Source organism: Cherax quadricarinatus, chromosome 7 (genome assembly GCF_038502225.1).
Source record: "Cherax quadricarinatus isolate ZL_2023a chromosome 7, ASM3850222v1, whole genome shotgun sequence".
Taxonomy (NCBI): Eukaryota; Metazoa; Arthropoda; class Malacostraca; order Decapoda; family Parastacidae; genus Cherax; species Cherax quadricarinatus.
The window spans coordinates 2,784,520-2,806,014 of NC_091298.1; the positions used below are offsets into that span (position 1 = coordinate 2,784,520).

At 46.6% G+C, this 21,495-nt stretch overlaps 2 protein-coding genes across 5 annotated transcripts in view; one reads left to right on the forward strand and one right to left on the reverse strand.

Moving 5' to 3' along the window:
* LOC128687012 (mucosa-associated lymphoid tissue lymphoma translocation protein 1) overlaps positions 1 to 21,495 on the reverse strand; it is a 574,887-nt gene that overhangs the window by 288,714 nt on the left and 264,678 nt on the right. The window lies entirely within an intron of this gene.
* The window catches only part of LOC128686806 (uncharacterized), a 67,335-nt gene that overhangs the window by 39,099 nt on the left and 6,741 nt on the right, over positions 1 to 21,495 (forward strand). For all 4 annotated transcript variants that reach the window (XM_053773907.2, XM_053773904.2, XM_053773906.2 and 1 more), the window contains exons 10-14: positions 8,903 to 9,035; positions 13,086 to 13,324; positions 14,579 to 14,693; positions 15,569 to 15,703; positions 17,720 to 17,843. In XM_053773907.2, the coding sequence (XP_053629882.2) occupies positions 8,903 to 9,035; positions 13,086 to 13,324; positions 14,579 to 14,693; positions 15,569 to 15,703; positions 17,720 to 17,843 (746 nt within the window). The remainder of the gene's footprint in view (positions 1 to 8,902; positions 9,036 to 13,085; positions 13,325 to 14,578; positions 14,694 to 15,568; positions 15,704 to 17,719; positions 17,844 to 21,495) is intronic.

The following is a 21,495-nucleotide window of genomic DNA, read 5'->3' on the forward strand; positions in this document are numbered from 1 at the left end:
GACTGAGGTGTCACTCACACTGACTGAGGTATCACTCACACTGACTGAGGTGTCACTCACACTGACTGAGGTGTCACTCACACTGACTGAGGTGTCACTCACACTGACTGAGGTGTCACTCACACTGACTGAGGTGTCACTCACACTGACTGAGGTGTCACTCACACTGACTGAGGTGTCACTCACACTGACTGAGGTGTCACTCACACTGGCTGAGGTATCACTCACACTGACTGAGGTATCACTCACACTGGCTGAGGTATCACTCACACTGTATCACTCACACTGAGGTGTCACTCACACTGACTGAGGTGTCACTCACACTGACTGAGGTATCACTCACACTGACTGAGGTGAGGTGTCACTCACACTGACTGAGGTGTCACTCACACTGACTGAGGTGTCACTCACACTGACTGAGGTATCACTCACACTGACTGAGGTATCACTCACACTGACTGAGGTATCACTCACACTGACTGAGGTGTCACTCACACTGACTGAGGTATCACTCACACTGACTGAGGTGTCACTCACACTGACTGAGGTGTCACTCACACTGACTGAGGTGTCACTCACACTGACTGAGGTATCACTCACACTGACGGAGGTGTCACTCACACACACTGACTGAGGTATCACTCACACTGACTGAGGTGTCACTCACACTGACTGAGGTATCACTCACACTGACTGAGGTGTCACTCACACTGACTGAGGTGTCACTCACACTGACTGAGGTGTCACTCACACTGACTGAGGTGTCACTCACACTGACTGAGGTGTCACTCACACTGACTGAGGTATCACTCACACTGACTGAGGTATCACTCACACTGACTGAGGTATCACTCACACTGGCTGAGGTATCACTCACACTGACTGAGGTATCACTCACACTGACTGAGGTATCACTCACACTGACTGAGGTGTCACTCACACTGACTGAGGTGTCACTCACACTGACTGAGGTGTCACTCACACTGGCTGAGGTGTCACTCACACTGGCTGAGGTGTCACTCACACTGGCTGAGGTGTCACTCACACTGAGGTGTCACACTGAGGTGTCACACTGAGGTGTCACACTGAGGTGTCACACTGAGGTGTCACACTGAGGTGTCACACTGAGGTGTCACACTGAGGTGTCATACTGAGGTGTCACACTGAGGTGTCACACTGAGGTGTCACACTGAGGTGTCACACTGAGGTGTCACACTGAGGTGTCACACTGAGGTGTCACACTGAGGTGTCACACTGAGGTGTCACACTGAGGTGTCACACTGAGGTGTCACACTGAGGTGTCACACTGATGTGTCACACTGAGGTGTCACACTGAGGTGTCACACTGAGGTGTCACACTGAGGTGTCACACTGAGGTGTCACACTGAGGTGTCACACTGAGGTGTCACACTGAGGTGTCACACTGAGGTCTCACACTGAGGTGTCACACTGAGGTGTCACACTGAGGTGTCACACTGAGGTGTCACACTGAGGTCTCACACTGAGGTGTCACACTGAGGTGTCACACTGAGGTGTCACACTGAGGTGTCACACTGAGGTGTCACACTGAGGTGTCACACTGAGGTGTCACACTGAGGTGTCACACTGAGGTCTCACACTGAGGTGTCACACTGAGGTGTCACACTGAGGTGTCACACTGAGGTGTCACACTGAGGTGTCACACTGAGGTGTCACACTGAGGTGTCACACTGAGGTGTCACACTGAGGTCTCACACTGAGGTGTCACACTGAGGTGTCACACTGAGGTGTCACACTGAGGTGTCACACTGAGGTGTCACACTCAGGTGTCACACTCAGGTGTCACACTGAAGTGTCACACTCAGGTGTCACACTCAGGTGTCACACTGAGGTGTCACACTGAGGTGTCACACTGAGGTGTCACACTGAGGTGTCACACTCAGGTGTCACACTGAGGTGTCACACTGAGGTGTCACACTGAGGTGTCACACTGAGGTGTCACACTGAGGTGTTACACTGAGGTGTCACACTCAGGTGTCACACTGAGGTGTCACACTGAGGTGTCACACTGAGGTGTCACACTGAGGTGTCACACTCAGGTGTCACACTCAGGTGTCACACTGAGGTGTCACACTCAGGTGTCACACTCAGGTGTCACACTGAGGTGTCACACTCAGGTGTCACACTCAGGTGTCACACTCAGGTGTCACACTGAGGTGTCACACTGAGGTGTCACACTCAGGTGTCACACTCAGGTGTCACACTCAGGTATCACACTCAGGTGTCACACTCAGGTGTCACACTCAGGTATCACACTCAGGTGTCACACTCAGGTGTCACACTCAGGTGTCACACTCAGGTGTCACACTCAGGTGTCACACTCAGGTGTCACACTCAGGTGTCACACTCAGGTGTCACACTCAGGTGTCACACTCAGGTGTCACACTCAGGTGTCACACTCAGGTGTCACACTCAGGTGTCACACTCAGGTGTCACACTCAGGTGTCACACTCAGGTGTCACACTCAGGTGTCACACTCAGGTGTCACACTCAGGTGTCACATCTTCAACATCATTAATAACATTTTTCAGAATCTTCGTCTCCTCAGAACATTATTTCTGTTTATCTCTAAATATAAAATTTCAATTTTTATTTCCCAGTAAAGTGTGTTTTATCTTCCTCTCACTAATATTGTCTTTATTTCTTTACTCTTGTTTCTTCTGATGTTTCTCAAACCCATTTTAATTATTTCAGTTTCTTCACCAGCGTGTTTGATCCTGTCTTCTTCTCTTACTTCTTCTCTTACTTCTTCTCTTTCTTCTTCTCTTACTTCTTCTCTTACTTCTTCTCTTACTTCTTCTCTTACTTCTTCTCTTACTTCTTCTCTTACTTCTTCTCTTTCTTCTTCTCTTACTTCTTCTCTTACTTCTTCTCTTACTTCTTCTCTTACTTCTTCTCTTACTTCTTCTCTTACTTCTTCTCTTACTTCTTCTCTTACTTCTTCTCTTACTTCTTCTCTTTCTTCTTCTCTTACTTCTTCTCTTACTTCTTCTCTTACTTCTTCTCTTACTTCTTCTCTTACTTCTTCTCTTACTTCTTCTCTTACTTCTTCTCTTACTTCTTCTCTTACTTCTTCTCTTACTTCTTCTCTTACTTCTTCTCTTACTTCTTCTCTTTCTTCTTCTCTTGTTTCTTCAGTAATTACGTCTGATCCTCCGTCTAATAAAGTAACCATTAAAATACTTTTTTTTTTTTAAGCTGTTAAATGTTTAAAGTTTCTTTATTGTGACTTTTGTTGCGTCCGTTGGTGAGTAACAATGTTAGTAATAATGTTGGTGAGTAACAATGTTAGTAATAATGTTGGTGAGTAACAATGTTAGTAATAATGTTGGTGAGTAACAATGTTAGTAATAATGTTGGTGAGTAACAATGTTAGTAATAATGTTGGTGAGTAACAATGTTAGTAATAATGTTGGTGAGTAACAATGTTAGTAATAATGTTGGTGAGTAACAATGTTAGTAATAATGTTGGTGAGTAACAATGTTAGTAATAATGTTGGTGAGTAACAATGTTAGTAATAATGTTGGTGAGTAACAATGTTAGTAATAATGTTGGTGAGTAACAATGTTAGTAATAATGTTGGTGAGTAACAATGTTAGTAATAATGTTGGTGAGTAACAATGTTAGTAATAATGTTGGTGAGTAACAATGTTAGTAATAATGTTGGTGAGTAACAATGTTAGTAATAATGTTGGTGAGTAACAATGTTAGTAATAATGTTGGTGAGTAACAATGTTAGTAATAATGTTGGTGAGTAACAATGTTAGTAATAATGTTGGTGAGTAACAATGTTAGTAATAATGTTGGTGAGTAACAATGTTAGTAATAATGTTGGTGAGTAACAATGTTAGTAATAATGTTGGTGAGTAACAATGTTAGTAATAATGTTGGTGAGTAACAATGTTAGTAATAATGTTGGTGAGTAACAATGTTAGTAATAATGTTGGTGAGTAACAATGTTAGTAATAATGTTGGTGCGTAACAATGTTAGTAATAATGTTGGTGAGTAACAATGTTAGTAATAATGTTGGTGAGTAACAATGTTAGTAATAATGTTGGTGAGTAACAATGTTAGTAATAATGTTGGTGAGTAACAATGTTAGTAATAATGTTGGTGAGTAACAATGTTAGTAATAATGTTGGTGAGTAACAATGTTAGTAATAATGTTGGTGAGTAACAATGTTAGTAATAATGTTGGTGAGTAACAATGTTAGTAATAATGTTGGTGAGTAACAATGTTAGTAATAATGTTGGTGAGTAACAATGTTAGTAATAATGTTGGTGAGTAACAATGTTAGTAATAATGTTGGTGAGTAACAATGTTAGTAATAATGTTGGTGAGTAACAATGTTAGTAATAATGTTGGTGAGTAACAATGTTAGTAATAATGTTGGTGAGTAACAATGTTAGTAATAATGTTGGTGAGTAACAATGTTAGTAATAATGTTGGTGAGTAACAATGTTAGTAATAATGTTGGTGAGTAACAATGTTAGTAATAAGGTCAGCCTTTTTGTAATACAAATATTTTTTAAGAGTAAAAAAATACTCATTACTTATTATCGTCATATATATATTTTTTTTTTTTTTTTTTATTATCACACAGGCCGATTCCCACCAAGGCAGGGTGGCCCGAAAAAGAAAAACTTTCACCATCATTCACTCCATCACTGTCTTGCCAGAAGGGTGCTTTACACTACAGTTTTTAAACTGCAACATTAACACCCCTCCTTCAGAGTGCAGGCACTGTACTTCCCATCTCCAGGACTCAAGTCCGGCCTGCCGGTTTCCCTGAATCCCTTCATAAATGTTACTTTGCTCACACTCCAACAGCACGTCAAGTATTAAAAACCATTTGTCTCCATTCACTCCTATCAAACACGCTCACGCATGCCTGCTGGAAGTCCAAGCCCCTCGCACACAAAACCTCCTTTACCCCCTCCCTCCAACCCTTCCTAGGCCGACCCCTACCCCGCCTTCCTTCCACTACAGACTGATACACTCTTGAAGTCATTCTGTTTCGCTCCATTCTCTCTACATGTCCGAACCACCTCAACAACCCTTCCTCAGCCCTCTGGACAACAGTTTTGGTAATCCCGCACCTCCTCCTAACTTCCAAACTACGAATTCTCTGCATTATATTCACACCACACATTGCCCTCAGACATGACATCTCCACTGCCTCCAGCCTTCTCCTCGCTGCAACATTCATCACCCACGCTTCACACCCATATAAGAGCGTTGGTAAAACTATACTCTCATACATTCCCCTCTTTGCCTCCAAGGACAAAGTTCTTTGTCTCCACAGACTCCTAAGTGCACCACTCACTCTTTTTCCCTCATCAATTCTATGATTCACCTCATCTTTCATAGACCCATCCGCTGACACGTCCACTCCCAAATATCTGAATACGTTCACCTCCTCCATACTCTCTCCCTCCAATCTGATATTCAATCTTTCATCACCTAATCTTTTTGTTATCCTCATAACCTTACTCTTTCCTGTATTCACCTTTAATTTTCTTCTTTTGCACACCCTACCAAATTCATCCACCAATCTCTGCAACTTCTCTTCAGAATCTCCCAAGAGCACAGTGTCATCAGCAAAGAGCAACTGTGACAACTCCCACTTTGTGTGTGATTCTTTATCTTTTAACTCCACGCCTCTTGCCAAGACCCTCGCATTTACTTCTCTTACAACCCCATCTATAAATATATTAAACAACCACGGTGACATCACACATCCTTGTCTAAGGCCTACTTTTACTGGGAAAAAATTTCCCTCTTTCCTACATACTCTAACTTGAGCCTCACTATCCTCGTAAAAACTCTTCACTGCTTTCAGTAACCTACCTCCTACACCATACACTTGCAACATCTGCCACATTGCCCCCCTATCCACCCTGTCATACGCCTTTTCCAAATCCATAAATGCCACAAAGACCTCTTTAGCCTTATCTAAATACTGTTCACTTATATGTTTCACTGTAAACACCTGGTCCACACACCCCCTACCTTTCCTAAAGCCTCCTTGTTCATCTGCTATCCTATTCTCCGTCTTACTCTTAATTCTTTCAATTATAACTCTACCATACACTTTACCAGGTACACTCAACAGACTTATCCCCCTATAATTTTTGCACTCTCTTTTATCCCCTTTGCCTTTATACAAAGGAACTATGCATGCTCTCTGCCAATCCCTAGGTACCTTACCCTCTTCCATACATTTATTAAATAATTGCACCAACCACTCCAAAACTATATCCCCACCTGCTTTTAACATTTCTATCTTTATCCCATCAATCCCGGCTGCCTTACCCCCCTTCATTTTACCTACTGCCTCACGAACTTCCCCCACACTCACAACTGGCTCTTCCTCACTCCTACAAGATGTTCCTCCTTGCCCTATACACGAAATCACAGCTTCCCTATCTTCATCAACATTTAACAATTCCTCAAAATATTCCTTCCATCTTCCCAATACCTCTAACTCTCCATTTAATAACTCTCCTCTCCTATTTTTAACTGACAAATCCATTTGTTCTCTCTCTCTCTCTCTCTCTCTCTCTCTATATATATATATATATATATATATATATATATATATATAAATATATATATACTTGCCCATCATTATATGTTTGTTCCCATAGGCTCAGAGACCCTTGGCTCATGGGGAAAGAGTACATCTAAATTCCTTAAGGAGCTGGGAAAAAGACTCATCAGGGTAATTAGGGATCCCAGGGCAGCTAGTTTTCTGTTCCAGCGGCTCAGTGCGGCTGTTCAAAGGGGTAATGTCTGCTGTATTTTGGGCACACGACCCAGCTCTGAGGAGCTGGATGAGATTTTCGCCTTATAATCGGTGATACACACGTAACAACATGTACCGTATATGCCACCTTTATATCAACAATTTATCTCTTAAATCTTCTGTACCATATTATGTAATAAAATATTCCTATTGGTAAAAAAAATATATATAAAAAGATGGGGTGGTAGGGGAAGTGGAATATTCAAACGGCTTCAGGAAGAAATCCAAATATTCTTCCTTGAAGCCTTTTTATCCATTATATATATATATATATATATATATATATATATATATATATATATATATATATATATATATATATATATATATATATATATATATATATATATATATATATATATATATATATATATATATATATATATATATATATATAATATAACCTCAGTGACTCAGCAGAAATACAGGACCCTAGCTATGCCAGTGCCATCACTGAATGAGAGACTCTTGCTGCTCCAGCACCAAACCCTAGTGCAGCAATGGCTCACAAACAGTCAAGCTGGGATGGCCCGATCGCTGAAAAGGTGCTTGCCAACATGCTCAGGGTTGCAACGTCAGATAGGGAGACTGCCCGTCTCCAGGCTGTGAGGGCACCTCACTCCGGGGACTTCCTCCAAACAGTTCCCATATCGGCAATGGGAACGCGACTCGACCCTAAGATCCGTATTGCAGTGGCTCTGCGCCTTGCTGCCCCAGTTCACACAGAATATGTGTGTATTTGCGGTGAAGCACAAGCAGACCAATACGGTCTACATGATCTTAACTGTTCAAAAACCAAGGACTGGCATGCAAGACACAATGAGGTCAACGACATCATAAAGAGAGCCCTTGCTACAGCTGGATGCCCAGCCGAGAGAGAGCCCCGATCACTAGCAGCCAACAATACCCACAACCCAGCAAACCGCCCCGACGGGATCACCATCTATCCTTGGAAGAATGGCAAGCTCTTAGCATGGGACTATACCTGTGTGTCCAAAATGGCTGACACCTATATCCATCACAGTGTGGGGCGACAGGGAGGAGCTGCTGACCACAGGGAGGAGTACAAGATCAACAAGTACAGGGACATAAGCCAACAGTATCAATTTGTCCCAGTGGGATCAGAGACCTTGGGATCATGGGGAAAAAATGCCACACGTTTCCTTAAAGAATTGGGTTCCAGACTCATCGACACCACCAGGGACCCAAGGGCAGCCACTTTCATGTTCCAGCGCCTCAGCATAGCCATCCAGAGGGGAAATACTTGCTGCATACTTGGCTCGCGTCCGGCTTCGGAGGAGCTGGAGGAAATTCATGATCTTTAATACAGTGTACCATTGTATTCATGTTTGTGTTTTTCTGCACATGTATTCTGTTTATCAATAAATGTTCACATAGAATATAAAATATATAGGGGGTGGTAGGAGAAGAAAATATTCAAACAGCTCCGGGGAGAACCTTGAGTTTTCCCTGAGGTACGTTTATTGTCTTCTCTGAGGATGAGGGTCCCCATTCCAGTTATAGAGGTGATACCTCCCTATACATACATACATATATATATATATATATATATATATATATATATATATATATATATATATATATATATATATATATATATTGTATATATATATATATATATATATATATATATATATATATATATATATATATATATATATATATATATATATATATATATATATATATATATATATACATATTTATATATGCATATATATGTATAGATGCGCGAGGCATTTTATCTGTAGTGATTAGATTACAATATTTCTAGAGAGGTGGGATACTATTACCGACCAGTTTACATATATGCTCAATAATAACCCCCGTGGATACAGAAACTCGGGAGATTAATTGATCTGTATATTTCGACCACCTTCTGGGATCCTCTTCAACAGAAGATGATCCCAGAAAGGGGTCGAAATATACAAATGTATTAATGTCCCGAGTTTGTCTCTACGTGGGTTACGACTGTGCATTGACAAGTGTTTATAATACTTTAGTTACTCAACTGAATATGATTGTTGGCAGCGAGGCTTGTGGATGCTGGTGGCTCCCGTGATGGCTGTCATGCTGAGTATTGTCTTGTGTCGAGGCTTCCACCTCTTGCTGGGAGAAGGTCGCACCTCAGCTCTTAATCGTCGTCGCTTTCCCGTGGTCACTGGTAAGTGTTAAGATAAGATAAGATTTCGTTCGGATTTTTAACCCCGGAGGGTTAGCCACCCAGGATAACCCAAGAAAGTCAGTGCGTCATCGAGGACTGTCTAACTTATTTCCATTGGGGTCCTTAATCTTGTCCCCCAGGATGCGACCCACACCAGTCGACTAACACCCAGGTACCTATTTGCTGCTAGGTGAACAGGACAACAGGTGTTAGGAAACGTGTCGAAATGTTTCCACCCGCCGGGAATCGAACCCGGACCCTCCGTGTGTGAAGCGGAAGCTTGAGCCACCAGGCCACCGGGCCACTAGTCTGTTACCTAGACTACCGTTGCTGGAACAATACTTGGAACAATTCACAAACAACCGGTATTGTAACCATGAAACTTCAGACGACTTTTAGGCTCGTCCTGGACTATTATTTATATTCAGAATGGATCGAAACGTCGTCTGTTACTCGTATAATATTTTATGTCAACATGTATTTATATTATCATATAACTTTAATTTTTCAAGGGGTGGAGGGATAAGCCAGCGGAAGATCTCTGTCGGATGACCAAAAGCTGCAGCTGCGAGTCATCATGACCCGCGTCAGAAAACACTTGTTCTGTTTCCTGACTTACCTAACCTAACCTGTCAACACGTTGGAAATGTTTGGAAGTTCACCAGGTCTCCTTGGTTGATTAAATAACCGATGTCTTCTCCCTCGCAGTCATGTCTCGCGTAGTTTTAAGTTGTTCATATATTGTTACTAACCTTCAGAGCACGCGGAATACACTTGCAACATGCTCAACACTCCGACACACTTGTTTAACCGGACCTCCTCGCTTCAAGTGCCCCAATTTACGTGTAGACTCAGCTAAAACTTTCTAACAAACCCTAACCTATGTTAGGAACTATGATAATTTTTACAACTTCACCAACTCTCCCCCCAGCTTCACCAACTCTCCCCCCAGCTTCACCAACTCTCCCCCCAGCTTCACCAACTCTCCCCCCAGCTTCACCAACTCTTCCCCCCAGCTTCACCAACTCTCCCCCCAGCTTCACCAAAGCTTCTCTTCCCCCAGCTTCAGCTTCAACTCTCCCCCCCCACCAGCAGCTTCACCAACTCTCCCCCCAGCTTCACCAACTCTTCCCCCAGCTTCACCAACTCTCCCCCCAACCTCACCAACTCTCCCCCCAGCTTCACCAACTCTTCCCCCCAGCCTCACCAACTCTTCCCTCAGCTTCACCAACTCTCCCCCCAACCTCACCAACTCTCCCCCCAGCTTCACCAACTCTTCCCCCAGCTTCACCAACTCTTCCCCCGAGCCCCAAAGCTTCACCAACTCTCCCCCCAGCTTCACCAAGCTCACCCACTCTCCCCCCAGCTTCACCAACTCTCCCCCCCATCTTCACCAACTCTTCCCCCAGCTTCACCAACTCTCCCCCAACCTCACCAACTCCCCCCCAGCTTCACCAACTCTTCCCCCAGCCTCACCAACTCTCCCCCGAGCTTCACCAACTCTCCCCCCCATCCTCACCAACTCTTCCCCCAGCTTCACCAACTCTTTCCCCAGCTTCACCAAGCTTCTCTCCCCCAGCTTCACCAACTCTGCCCCCAGCTTCACCAACTCTCCCCCCAGCTTCACCAACTCTCCCCCCAGCTTCACCAACTCACCCCCCAGCTTCACCAACTCTCCCCCCAGCTTCACCAAGCTCTCTCCCCCCAGCTTCACCAACTCTCCCCCCAGCTTCACCAACTCTCCCCCCAGCTTCACCAACTCTCCCCCCAGCTTCACCAACTCTCCCCCCAGCTTCACCAACTCTCCCCCCAGCTTCACCAACTCTCCCCCCAGCTTCACCAACTCTCCCCCCAGCTTCACCAACTCTCCACCCAGCTTCACCAACTCGCCCCCCAGCTTCACCAACTCCCCCAGCTTCACCAACTCTCCCCCCAGCTTCACCAACTCTCCCCCCAGCGTCACCAACTCTCGCCCCAGCTTCACCAACTCTCCCCCCAGCTTCACCAACTCTCCCCCCAGCTTCACCAACTCTCCCCCCAGCTTCACCAACTCTCCCCCCAGCTTCACCAACTCTCCCCCCAGCTTCACCAACTCTCCCCCCAGCTTCACCAACTCCCCCCCCAGCTTCACCAACTCTCCCCCCAGCTTCACCAACTCTCCCCCCAGCTTCACCAACTCTCCCCCCAGCTTCACCAACTCTCCCCCCAGCTTCACCAACTCTTTCCCCAGCTTCACCAACTCTCCCCCCAGCTTCACCAACTCTCCCCCCACCTTCACCAACTCTCCCCCCAGCTTCACCAACTCTCCCCCCAGCTTCACCAACTCTCCCCCCAGCTTCACCAACTCTTTCCCCAGCTTCACCAACTCTCCCCCTAGCTTCACCAACTCTCCCCCCAGCTTCACCAACTCTCCCCCCAGCTTCACCAACTCTCCCCCCAGCTTCACCAACTCTCCCCCCAGCTTCACCAACTCTCCCCCCAGCTTCACCAACTCTTCCCCCCAGCTTCACCAACTCTCCCCCCCAGCTTCACCAACTCTTCCCCCAGCTTCACCAACTCTCCCCCCAGTTTCACCAACTCTCCCCCCACAGCTTCACCAACTCTCCCCCCAGCTTCACCAACTCTCCCCCCAGCTTCACCAACTCTCCCCCCAGCTTCACCAACTCTCCCCCCAGCTTCACCAACTCTCCCCCCAGCTTCTCCAACTCTTCCCCCAGCTTCACCAACTCTCCCCCCAGCTTCACCAACTCTTCCCCCCAGCTTCACCAACTCTCCCCCCCAGCTTCACCAACTCTTCCCCCAGCTTCACCAACTCTTCCCCCAGCTTCACCAACTCTTCCCCCAGCTTCACCAACTCTCCACCCAGCTTCACCAACTCTTCCCCCAGCTTCACCAACTCTTCCCCCAGCTTCACCAAGCTCTCCCCCCAGCTTCATCAACTCTTTCACCAACTCTTCCCCCCAGCTTCACCAACTCTTCCCCCCAGCTTCACCAACTCTCCCCCCAGCTTCACCAACTCTCCCCCAGCTTCTCCAACTCTTCCCCCCAGCTTCACCAACTCTCCCCCCAGCTTCACCAACTCTCCCCCCAGCTTCACCAACTCTTCCCCCCAGCTTCACCAACTCTCCCCCCAGCTTCACCAACTCTTCCCCCCAGCTTCACCAACTCTCCCCCCAGCTTCACCAACTCTCCCCCCAGCTTCTCCAACTCTTCCCCCCAGCTTCACCAACTCTCCCCCCAGCTTCACCAACTCTCCCCCCAGCTTCACCAACTCTTCCCCCCAGCTTCACCAACTCTCACCAACCCCCCAGCTTCACCAACTCTTCCCCCCAGCTTCACCAACTCTCCCCCCAGCTTCACCAACTCTCCCCCAGCTTCACCAACTCTCCCCACAGCTTCACCAACTCTCCCCCCCAGCCTCACCAACTCTCCCCCCAGCCTCACCAACTCTCCCCCCAGCCTCACCAACTCTCCTCCCAGCCTCACCAACTCTCCCCCCAGCCTCACCAACTCTCCCCCCAGCTTCACCAACTCTCCCCCCAGCTTCACCAACTCTCCCCCCAGCTTCACCAACTCTCCCCCCAGCTTCACCAACTCTCCCCCCAGCTTCACTATTTCTCTCCCTCCCCCCACAGCCTCATCTCCTTTCCTTAAGACGTGAACTAAAATTGTCTCGGAGCTCCAGTACTCTGACCACAACCAGGGTATGAGTTAGTTCTTAAACCAGTACTGCAGTATGGCATTTTCTTTATACATTGATATCTGTACTTTAAGAAGATTAGATAAACATCACTCTGGATGACAGTAGACAAATAATATGTTTTATGATACCAAAATCATTAACGAAGATATGGAACCAGTATAGGTGCGTTACCAAGTGGGATAATTCTCACTGATGCTCCCGTGGGATGCTGCACACTGATGTGATGCAATCTTGCGGCGCAGTGACGCGACGCAAAGAAATGATTTTACCAGTATACAACATTTCTTTCCCTAGAATTAGATTGGTAAGTGTTTAACGTGAGCCTAATTCATGTTATTGCTTGTCAGGGTTCGTGATAGTGTTGGTGTGCGTAGTGGTGCTGGCCACGGTGGGTCTGGACACTACCCTGGCCCTCGTGTGCAGTGCCACCAGTGCCGGCCTGGGTCTGGGCACCACCAGAGTGGGCTACACACTCAACATGGATGATGTGGCACCAGGAGACGCCAGCAACATCAACCAAGTCTTCGATGTGGTTGGCATAGCAACAGCTGCTGTCAGCCCTCTGGTGCTGACAGCCCTAGCTCAGGTGAGACTGTAAACGTAAAGCAGCAGTTAGGACAGCTGCTATCAGCTCCCTGATGCTGATAGCCAGTACTAACAGGCGTGGATTGGCATATATATTTCTCTCTCATTTCCCGAGACATCGTATAATCCCCACGGGTTTAGCGCTTCCCGAGGAACTACACGCGTTGTTCCCAACATGAATATCGTCTCACAACACAGCTAAACACGTCACATACTTGTTCAGAAGACAGATTAGTTTGTCTTAGCCAGAATCAGCATTAATAATAATTTTAGTCACAGTCAGCATTAATAATAATAATTTTAGCCAGAAGTAATACTAATTACTCTAAATTATCTTAACCAGAATTATTATTATTATTATTATTATAATCAAGGGGAAGCGCTAAACCCGGAGGATTATACAGCGCCTGGGGGGGGGGATGTGGAAGGCAATCAGGCTTAATTCGGGGAACTGGAGCACAGATCCAATTTCCTAAATCAAGAGCCCCTCACCAACATCAAGGAACCTTCCTTGAGGGGTTAACCAGAATTAGCATTTTAAATCAGTTTGGTAATGTTGTTGCTTGGTGGAGCAAGTCACTCACCAGGTGAAAACTTGGCTTGTTTAATGGAAATTCTCTCGTTTTAATGTTCACCACAACTTAATGGTTTAAACTTATTTTTTTTTCTCGTAGGTTTTAAAAAAAGGTAGTTGGTAGGTCTGCATTATAATGTGTAGGTAATGTTATGTTGCGTAGGCTATTTTGATGTTATATTGCGTAGGTCATGTTGATGTTATGTTGCATAGGTCATGTTGATGTTATGTTGCGTAGGTCATGTTGATGTTATGTTGCGTAGGTTATGTTGATGTTATGTTGCGTAGGTCATGTTGATGTTATGTTGCGTAGGTCATGTTGATGTTATGTTGCGTAGGTTATGTTGATGTTATGTTGCGTAGGTTATGTTGATGTTATGTTGCGTAGGTCATGTTGATGTTATGTTGCGTAGGTCATGTTGATGTTATGTTGTGTAGGTCATGTTGATGTTATGTTGCGTAGGTCATGTTGATGTTATGTTGCGTAGGTCATGTTGATGTTATGTTGCGTAGGTCATGTTGATGTTATGTTGCGTAGGTCATGTTGATGTTATGTTGCGTAGGTCATGTCGACGTCATGTTGATTAACAAGAGACATGTGCAACATGCGGCTACTAGTGTTCTCATTTATCAACTTGTCGTGTGTTTTCTAAAATCATTTACACCGATGGTATGTTTCAGAGTGGCGCTAGAGGCTGGGTGGGAGTGTGGTTAGTGCCACTGGTGGCACTGGTGCCAGCTGCTGTCCTCTACCTCTTCCTCCTCACCACCAATCCACTGCCCTGGCACAAACCAGGTATCGTACCTGTACGGTTGATCAGGTTGATAGTATTAGCGTTTTAAAATTCCCTTCCTTTAATTTTTTTTTTTGGTTTAATTCAGTGATTTTCTTTTCGCTGGCTTCGTGTTAGGTCAGATTTGGCACTTTATTTAAGGTGTCTGCCTTTTATGGCACTGCTTTTTTTTCTTTATTTACAGGCAGCGGTGCGTAGATACATACTAGACTTAAATAAGTTTATCACAATGAATGGTTCAGAGAACCGACTGAACACATCGACTCAAGGTTGAGGGACTGATTACCTCATTCTCCTCCTGTTCTTCAAGTTTCTCCTACGTATGGACTGATGAAGCCACTGTGTGGCGAAACGTTTCCTCAATAAAGATACCCAAGAGTTGCAAATGTGTCTAATTTATCAAGTTTATCACAAACAATAAGAAGCCACAGTACCGTGGCTGGAACAAGTCACTAATTAATCTGCTTTTCGGAAGCTTTTGAAGACGTTTCGGTCTGTCCTGGATCACTTGACAATGGTCCATTACGGACCGAAACGTCGTTCTAAGGTTCGTGTGCTAAATGCAGATTTTTGGTGACCTGCAACTCACCACAAGACAGATGTGTAAATAAATTATATTTTGATTTTACTGGTCTGCTGTAGACTCGACTGAACTTGCATGCTTCACACTAAATAAGTCAACATCCATTCACAAACTTTATACATTTTGTAATACTTATAAATGTTCCTGTATTTCAAAGCATTGAATTTTTAAAACCCAACTATTTGCTCTATTATTTTTGTATTTTATGGTTATCTTGCTATAACTACGAAGCTGTAACTGTACCGAAGATTGTAGTCCTGCGAGGCTGTGTTTACCTGGTCGTTCTGGTTCCAGTTTGTGTGGTTGATGGTACTAACGGAGCAGCGGTGGTGGATGGTGTGTATCCTTCACAACATCACTTGAGACAATCAGTGCGCAGTAAACAGAGCTTCAAGAGTGCTCTGTCTACCCACACCTTCAAGACAGCGAGTAAGTTGTACTGACCATCGTCTCTGCTGCCTATATTAACCAGTCTAGTTTGTATTAAACGAGTTACTAGTATTGTCTACCTCTACACCAAGTACGTTTGTCCAGTCTGATTTTTTTCCTTGGGTTATAAATAACAGAATTTATATACTTTAGAGGAGTGAAATTGATGGATTTAAAAAGTTATTGGGCCTAAGAAAAAGCAGTTCAGGGCTTCTGACAGTATTAAATATATCCAAAATTTCAGGTCAAAATTGTTACCTTGAAAGGGTCAGTATTTTTTTGTTTTGGTCAATTATGGTTCTGGGGAAGACGTCAGGTTAAATAATTAGGAAAGTATTGCAACTCTAAAGATATTTTTATTTTTCTTATTTAGCATATCAAAATAGAGTACATGGGACAGGAAAATAAAGCCGCCACCATCATGGCATCCATGACGCCTCTCTAACCTCAGTCTTGGTTCACACAGCACCAAAGGCATCATTTCTAGCCACTACTGCTGCTCAGTTTCTGTGGGGCTACGACGGCGGGTCTGGAGCCAGACGCAAGACGGGTGCTTCCTAGACCTCAAAGTGGCCCTAATCAGTCCACCAAACTCCTCTGTGACGAGCATGAACTAGCCATCACAATAGATGATGCATAGCTCCTGGGTTCTCGCCAGGAGTCCGCTGATGAGTAGGTGAAATCTTGCCTTACACAAAGTCCCACAGTGTAACCACATCACTACGTACTACACAACCACTTGTCCAGGTGTCCGTCTGATACTCTTCTGCTACAAGCAAGCATCTATATAAAAAAAGAGCATGGAGAACATTAGGGTAATTGACCTCGGAATCCCACAAACTTCATATAAAACTTTCTCACACCAGCCCTTTACCTCCATCAAATATGGACAGAAATATTCCCGATGTAGAGATCTCTGGCCAGCCACACCACCGAGTGGTTGTCACTAACACAAATTCTCTACACATGTCGATAAATAGTTTTCATAGCCTTCAAAAGAGCGTGAGTGAGCCTTAAATCGTTCCAAACAATACCACCAGACTAGTGGAGAAAGAGTGCAAGTATTTAGTTATATTTTAGACACTACATACTGGGCAACAGAAATCAAACACGAGAGAAACCGCTGAGGCTGGGTGGTCAGGACCCTTGCAAAAAGTTTATATTTTGCACAAGATTATTATAATGAAAAAAGCGTTAGACCCGCTAGGGTCACTTCTGCACAAGTGCGTTAATGTCCCCACATGTCTTAGCCTCCAGTGTTTCTGCATCACAAAAAAATTAAACGTTGCCTGACAAACGCTGAGACACTGAGCATCCAACATCCAGTTAGACAAACGAATCAACATACCTTGTACATCAGGTCAGAGCGCAACGTAATTCTGCTGGAAGAACATACAGTCCCGGGGTAGCACCAGTCTTCGTGTTCCGAAGTGCATAAGACAGTTTTTCCCAGCCAATCGATAATGCATGATCTCACGATTGTATTTCCGTGTCCGTGATACCGTGCATCAAGTTGGTCCCTCACCTCTGCATCCGAGGCCGCCTCCAGATGAGCCGTAACGTTATCCACCATAAATGGAATAACAGTAATTACATCAGTCACTTAATACAACTGTGAGGCGCCTCGTTGACGATGACCCGAACCATATATACTAGCACGGACACTTCTGTGAAGTTAAGCGTCCAACACACGCCCGCCATTGCTCCAGGAAGGATTCCAGATATTCGCGTACCTTCACCCACCATTATATTTCATTTCGTAAATCGCGCTTCATCCAGACAGGACTGTTCCTACAGAAATCACAAAAAATCCACCATATTATGTGTCCACATCTGATGACATATGTAGCCCACCAAGCCACGGTACTACTCATTCTACAACTTTATCTAGTGATGACTAAAACTCTGCCCAGAGCTTTACATTGTTACGCCAGACTTGTTCTGGATATGTTTTTCTCATTACTGTCTGCAATACATTGTGTTTAAAGCATCACCGATATTGAACAATCCTTGCAGGGTCCCGGGCTCGCACTGTGTCCTGCCAGACCATTAATGATGACCTGGAGGCTGACATGCACAGTGTGGAGGGGTCGAATGTGGAGTGTCATAGCGTGGAGGAGGCTGACCCGCAGTGCTACAGGTCAGTGTGATAGACCTGGGGTCAGTGTACGGGTGTTCTCAAGGGTCAGTGTACGGGTGTTCTTACGGGTCAGTGTACGGGTGTTCTCAAGGGTCAGTGTACGGGTGTTCTCACGGGTCAGTGTACGGGTGTTCTCAAGGGTCAGTGTACGGGTGTTCTCAAGGGTCAGTGTACGGGTGTTCTCACGGGTCAGTGTACGGGTGTTCTCGCGGGTCAGTGTACGGGTGTTCTCAAGGGTCAGTGTACGGGTGTTCTCACGGGTCAGTGTACGGGTGTTCTCAAGGGTCAGTGTACGGGTGTTCTCACGGGTCAGTGTACGGGTGTTCTCACGGGTCAGTGTACGGGTGTTCTCAAGGGTCAGTGTACGGGTGTTCTGAAGGGTCAGTGTACAGGTGTTCTGAAGGGTCAGTGTACGGGTGTTCTCAAGGGTCAGTGTATGGGTGTTCTCAAGGGTCAGTGTATGGGTGTTCTCAAGGGTCAGTGTACGGGTGTTCTCAAGGGTCAGTGTATGGGTGTTCTCAAGGGTCAGTGTACGGGTGTTCTCACGGGTCAGTGTACGGGTGTTCTCAAGGGTCAGTGTACGGGTGTTCTCACGGGTCATTGTACGGGTGTTCTCAAGGGTCAGTGTACTGGTGTTCTCACGGGTCAGTGTACGGGTGTTCTCAAAGGTCGGTGTACGGGTGTTCTCACGGGTCAGTGTACGGGTGTTCTCAAGGGTCAGTGTACGAGTGTTCTCAAGGGTCAGTGTACTGGTGTTCTCACGGGTCAGTGTACGGGTGTTCTCAAGGGTCAGTGTACGGGTGTTCTCACGGGTCAGTGTACGGGTGTTCTCAAGGGTCAGTGTACGGGTGTTCTCAAGGGTCAGTGTACGGGTGTTCTCACGGGTCAGTGAACGGGTGTTCTCAAGGGTCAGTGTACGGGTGTTCTCAAGGGTCAGTGTACGGGTGTTCTCGCGGGTCAGTGCACGGGTGTTCTCAAGGGTCAGTGCACGGGTGTTCTCACGGGTCAGTGTACGGGTGTTCTCAAGGGTCAGTGTACGGGTGTTCTCACGGGTCAGTGTACGGGTGTTCTCACGGGTCAGTGTACGGGTGTTCTCAAGGGTCAGTGTACGGGTGTTCTGAAGGGTCAGTGTACAGGTGTTCTGAAGGGTCAGTGTACGGGTGTTCTCAAGGGTCAGTGTATGGGTGTTCTCAAGGGTCAGTGTATGGGTGTTCTCAAGGGTCAGTGTACGGGTGTTCTCAAGGGTCAGTGTATGGGTGTTCTCAAGGGTCAGTGTACGGGTGTTCTCACGGGTCAGTGTACGGGTGTTCTCAAGGGTCAGTGTACAGGTGTTCTCACGGGTCAATGTACGGGTGTTCTCAAGGGTCAGTGTACGGGTGTTCTCACGGGTCAGTGTACGGGTGTTCTCAAGGGTCGGTGTACGGGTGTTCTCACGGGTCAGTGTACGGGTGTTCTCAAGGGTCAGTGTACGGGTGTTCTCAAGGGTCAGTGTACGGGTGTTCTCACGGGTCAGTGTACGGGTGTTCTCAAGGGTCAGTGTACGGGTGTTCTCAAGGGTCAGTGTACGGGTGTTCTCAAGGGTCAGTGTACGGGTGTTCTCAAGGGTCAGTGTACGGGTGTTCTCAAGGGTCAGTGTACGGGTGTTCTCAAGGGTCAATGTACGGGTGTTCTCAAGGGTCAGTGTACGGGTGTTCTCAAGGGTCAGTGTACGGGTGTTCTCAAGGGCCAGTGTACGGGTGTTCTGAAGGGTCAGTGGACGGGTGTTCTGAAGGGTCAGTGTACGGGTGTTCTCAAGGGTCAGTGTACGGGTGTTCTCAAGGGTCAGTGTACGGGTGTTCTCAAGGGTCAGTGTACGGGTGTTCTCACGGGCCAGTGCACGGGTGTTCTCACCGGTCAGTGTACAGGTGTTCTCAAGGGTCAGTGTACGGGTGTTCTGAAGGGTCAGTGTACGGGTGTTCTGAAGGGTCAGTGTACGGGTGTTCTCAAGGGTCAGTGTACGGGTGTTCTCACGGGTCAGTGTACGGGTGTTCTCAAGGGTCAGTGTACGGGTGTTCTCAAGGGTCAGTGTACAGGTGTTCTCACGGGTCAGTGTACAGGTGTTCTCAAGGGTCAGTGTACGGGTGTTCTGAAGGGTCAGTGTACGGGTGTTCTGAAGGGTCAGTGTACGGGTGTTCTCAAGGGTCAGTGTACGGGTGTTCTGAAGGGTCAGTGTACGGGTGTTCTCAAGGGTCAGTGTACGGGTGTTCTCAAGGGTCAGTGTACGGGTGTTCTGAAGGGTCAGTGTACGGGTGTTCTCAAGGGTCAGTGTACGGGTGTTCTCAAGGGTCAGTGTACGGGTGTTCTCAAGGGTCAGTGTACGGGTGTTCTCAAGGGTCAGTGTACGGGTGTTCTCAAGGGTCAGTGTACGGGTGTTCTCAAGGGTCAGTGTACAGGTGTTCTCACGGGTCAGTGTACGGGTGTTCTCACGGGTCAGTGTACGGGTGTTCTCACGGGTCAGTGTACGGGTGTTCTCACGGGTCAGTGTACGGGTGTTCTCACGGGTCAGTGTACGGGTGTTCTCACGGGTCAGTGTACGGGTGTTCTCACGGGTCAGTGTCAAGGGTCAGTGTACGGGTGTTCTCAAGGGTCAGTGTACGGGTGTTCTCACGGGTCAGTGTACGGGTGTTCTCAAGGGTCAGTGTACGGGTGTTCTTAAGGGTCAGTGTACGGGTGTTCTCAAGGGTCAGTGTACGGGTGTTCTCACGGGTCAGTGTACGGGTGTTCTCAAGGGTCAGTGTACGGGTGTTCTCAAGGGTCAGTGTACGGGTGTTCTCAAGGGTCAGTGTACAGGTGTTCTCAAGGGTCAGTGTACGGGTGTTCTCAAGGGTCAGTGTACGGGTGTTCTCAAGGGTCAGTGTACAGGTGTTCTCAAGGGTCAGTGTACAGGTGTTCTCAAGGGTCAGTGTACAGGTGTTTCAAGGGTTCAAGGGTCAGTGTACGGGTGTTCTCACGGGTCAGTGTACGGGTGTTCTCACGGGTCAGTGTACGGGTGTTCTCACGGGTCAGTGTACGGGTGTTCTCACGGGTCAGTGTACGGGTGTTCTCAAGGGTCAGTGTACGGGTGTTCTCAAGGGTCAGTGTACGGGTGTTCTCAAGGGTCAGTGTACGGGTGTTCTCACGGGTCAGTGTACGGGTGTTCTACAGTGTACGGGTGTTCTCAAGGGTCAGTGTACGGGTGTTCTCAAGGGTCAGTGTACGGGTGTTCTCAAGGGTCAGTGTACGGGTGTTCTCAAGGGTCAGTGTACGGGTGTTCTCAAGGGTCAGTGTACGGGTGTTCTCAAGGGTCAGTGTACGGGTGTTCTCAAGGGTCAGTGTACGGGTGTTCTCAAGGGTCAGTGTACGGGTGTTCTCACGGGTCAGTGTACGGGTGTTCTCAAGGGTCAGTGTACGGGTGTTCTCAAGGGTCAGTGTACGGGTGTTCTCAAGGGTCACGGGTGTTCTCAAGGGTCAGTGGGTGTTCTCAAGGGTCAGTGTACGGGTGTTCTCAAGGGTCAGTGTACGGGTGTTCTCAGTGTAAGGGTCAGTGTACGGGTGTTCTCAAGGGTCAGTTTACGGGTGTTCTCAAGGGTTAGTGTACGGGTGTTCTCAAGGGTCAGTGTACGGGTGTTCTCAA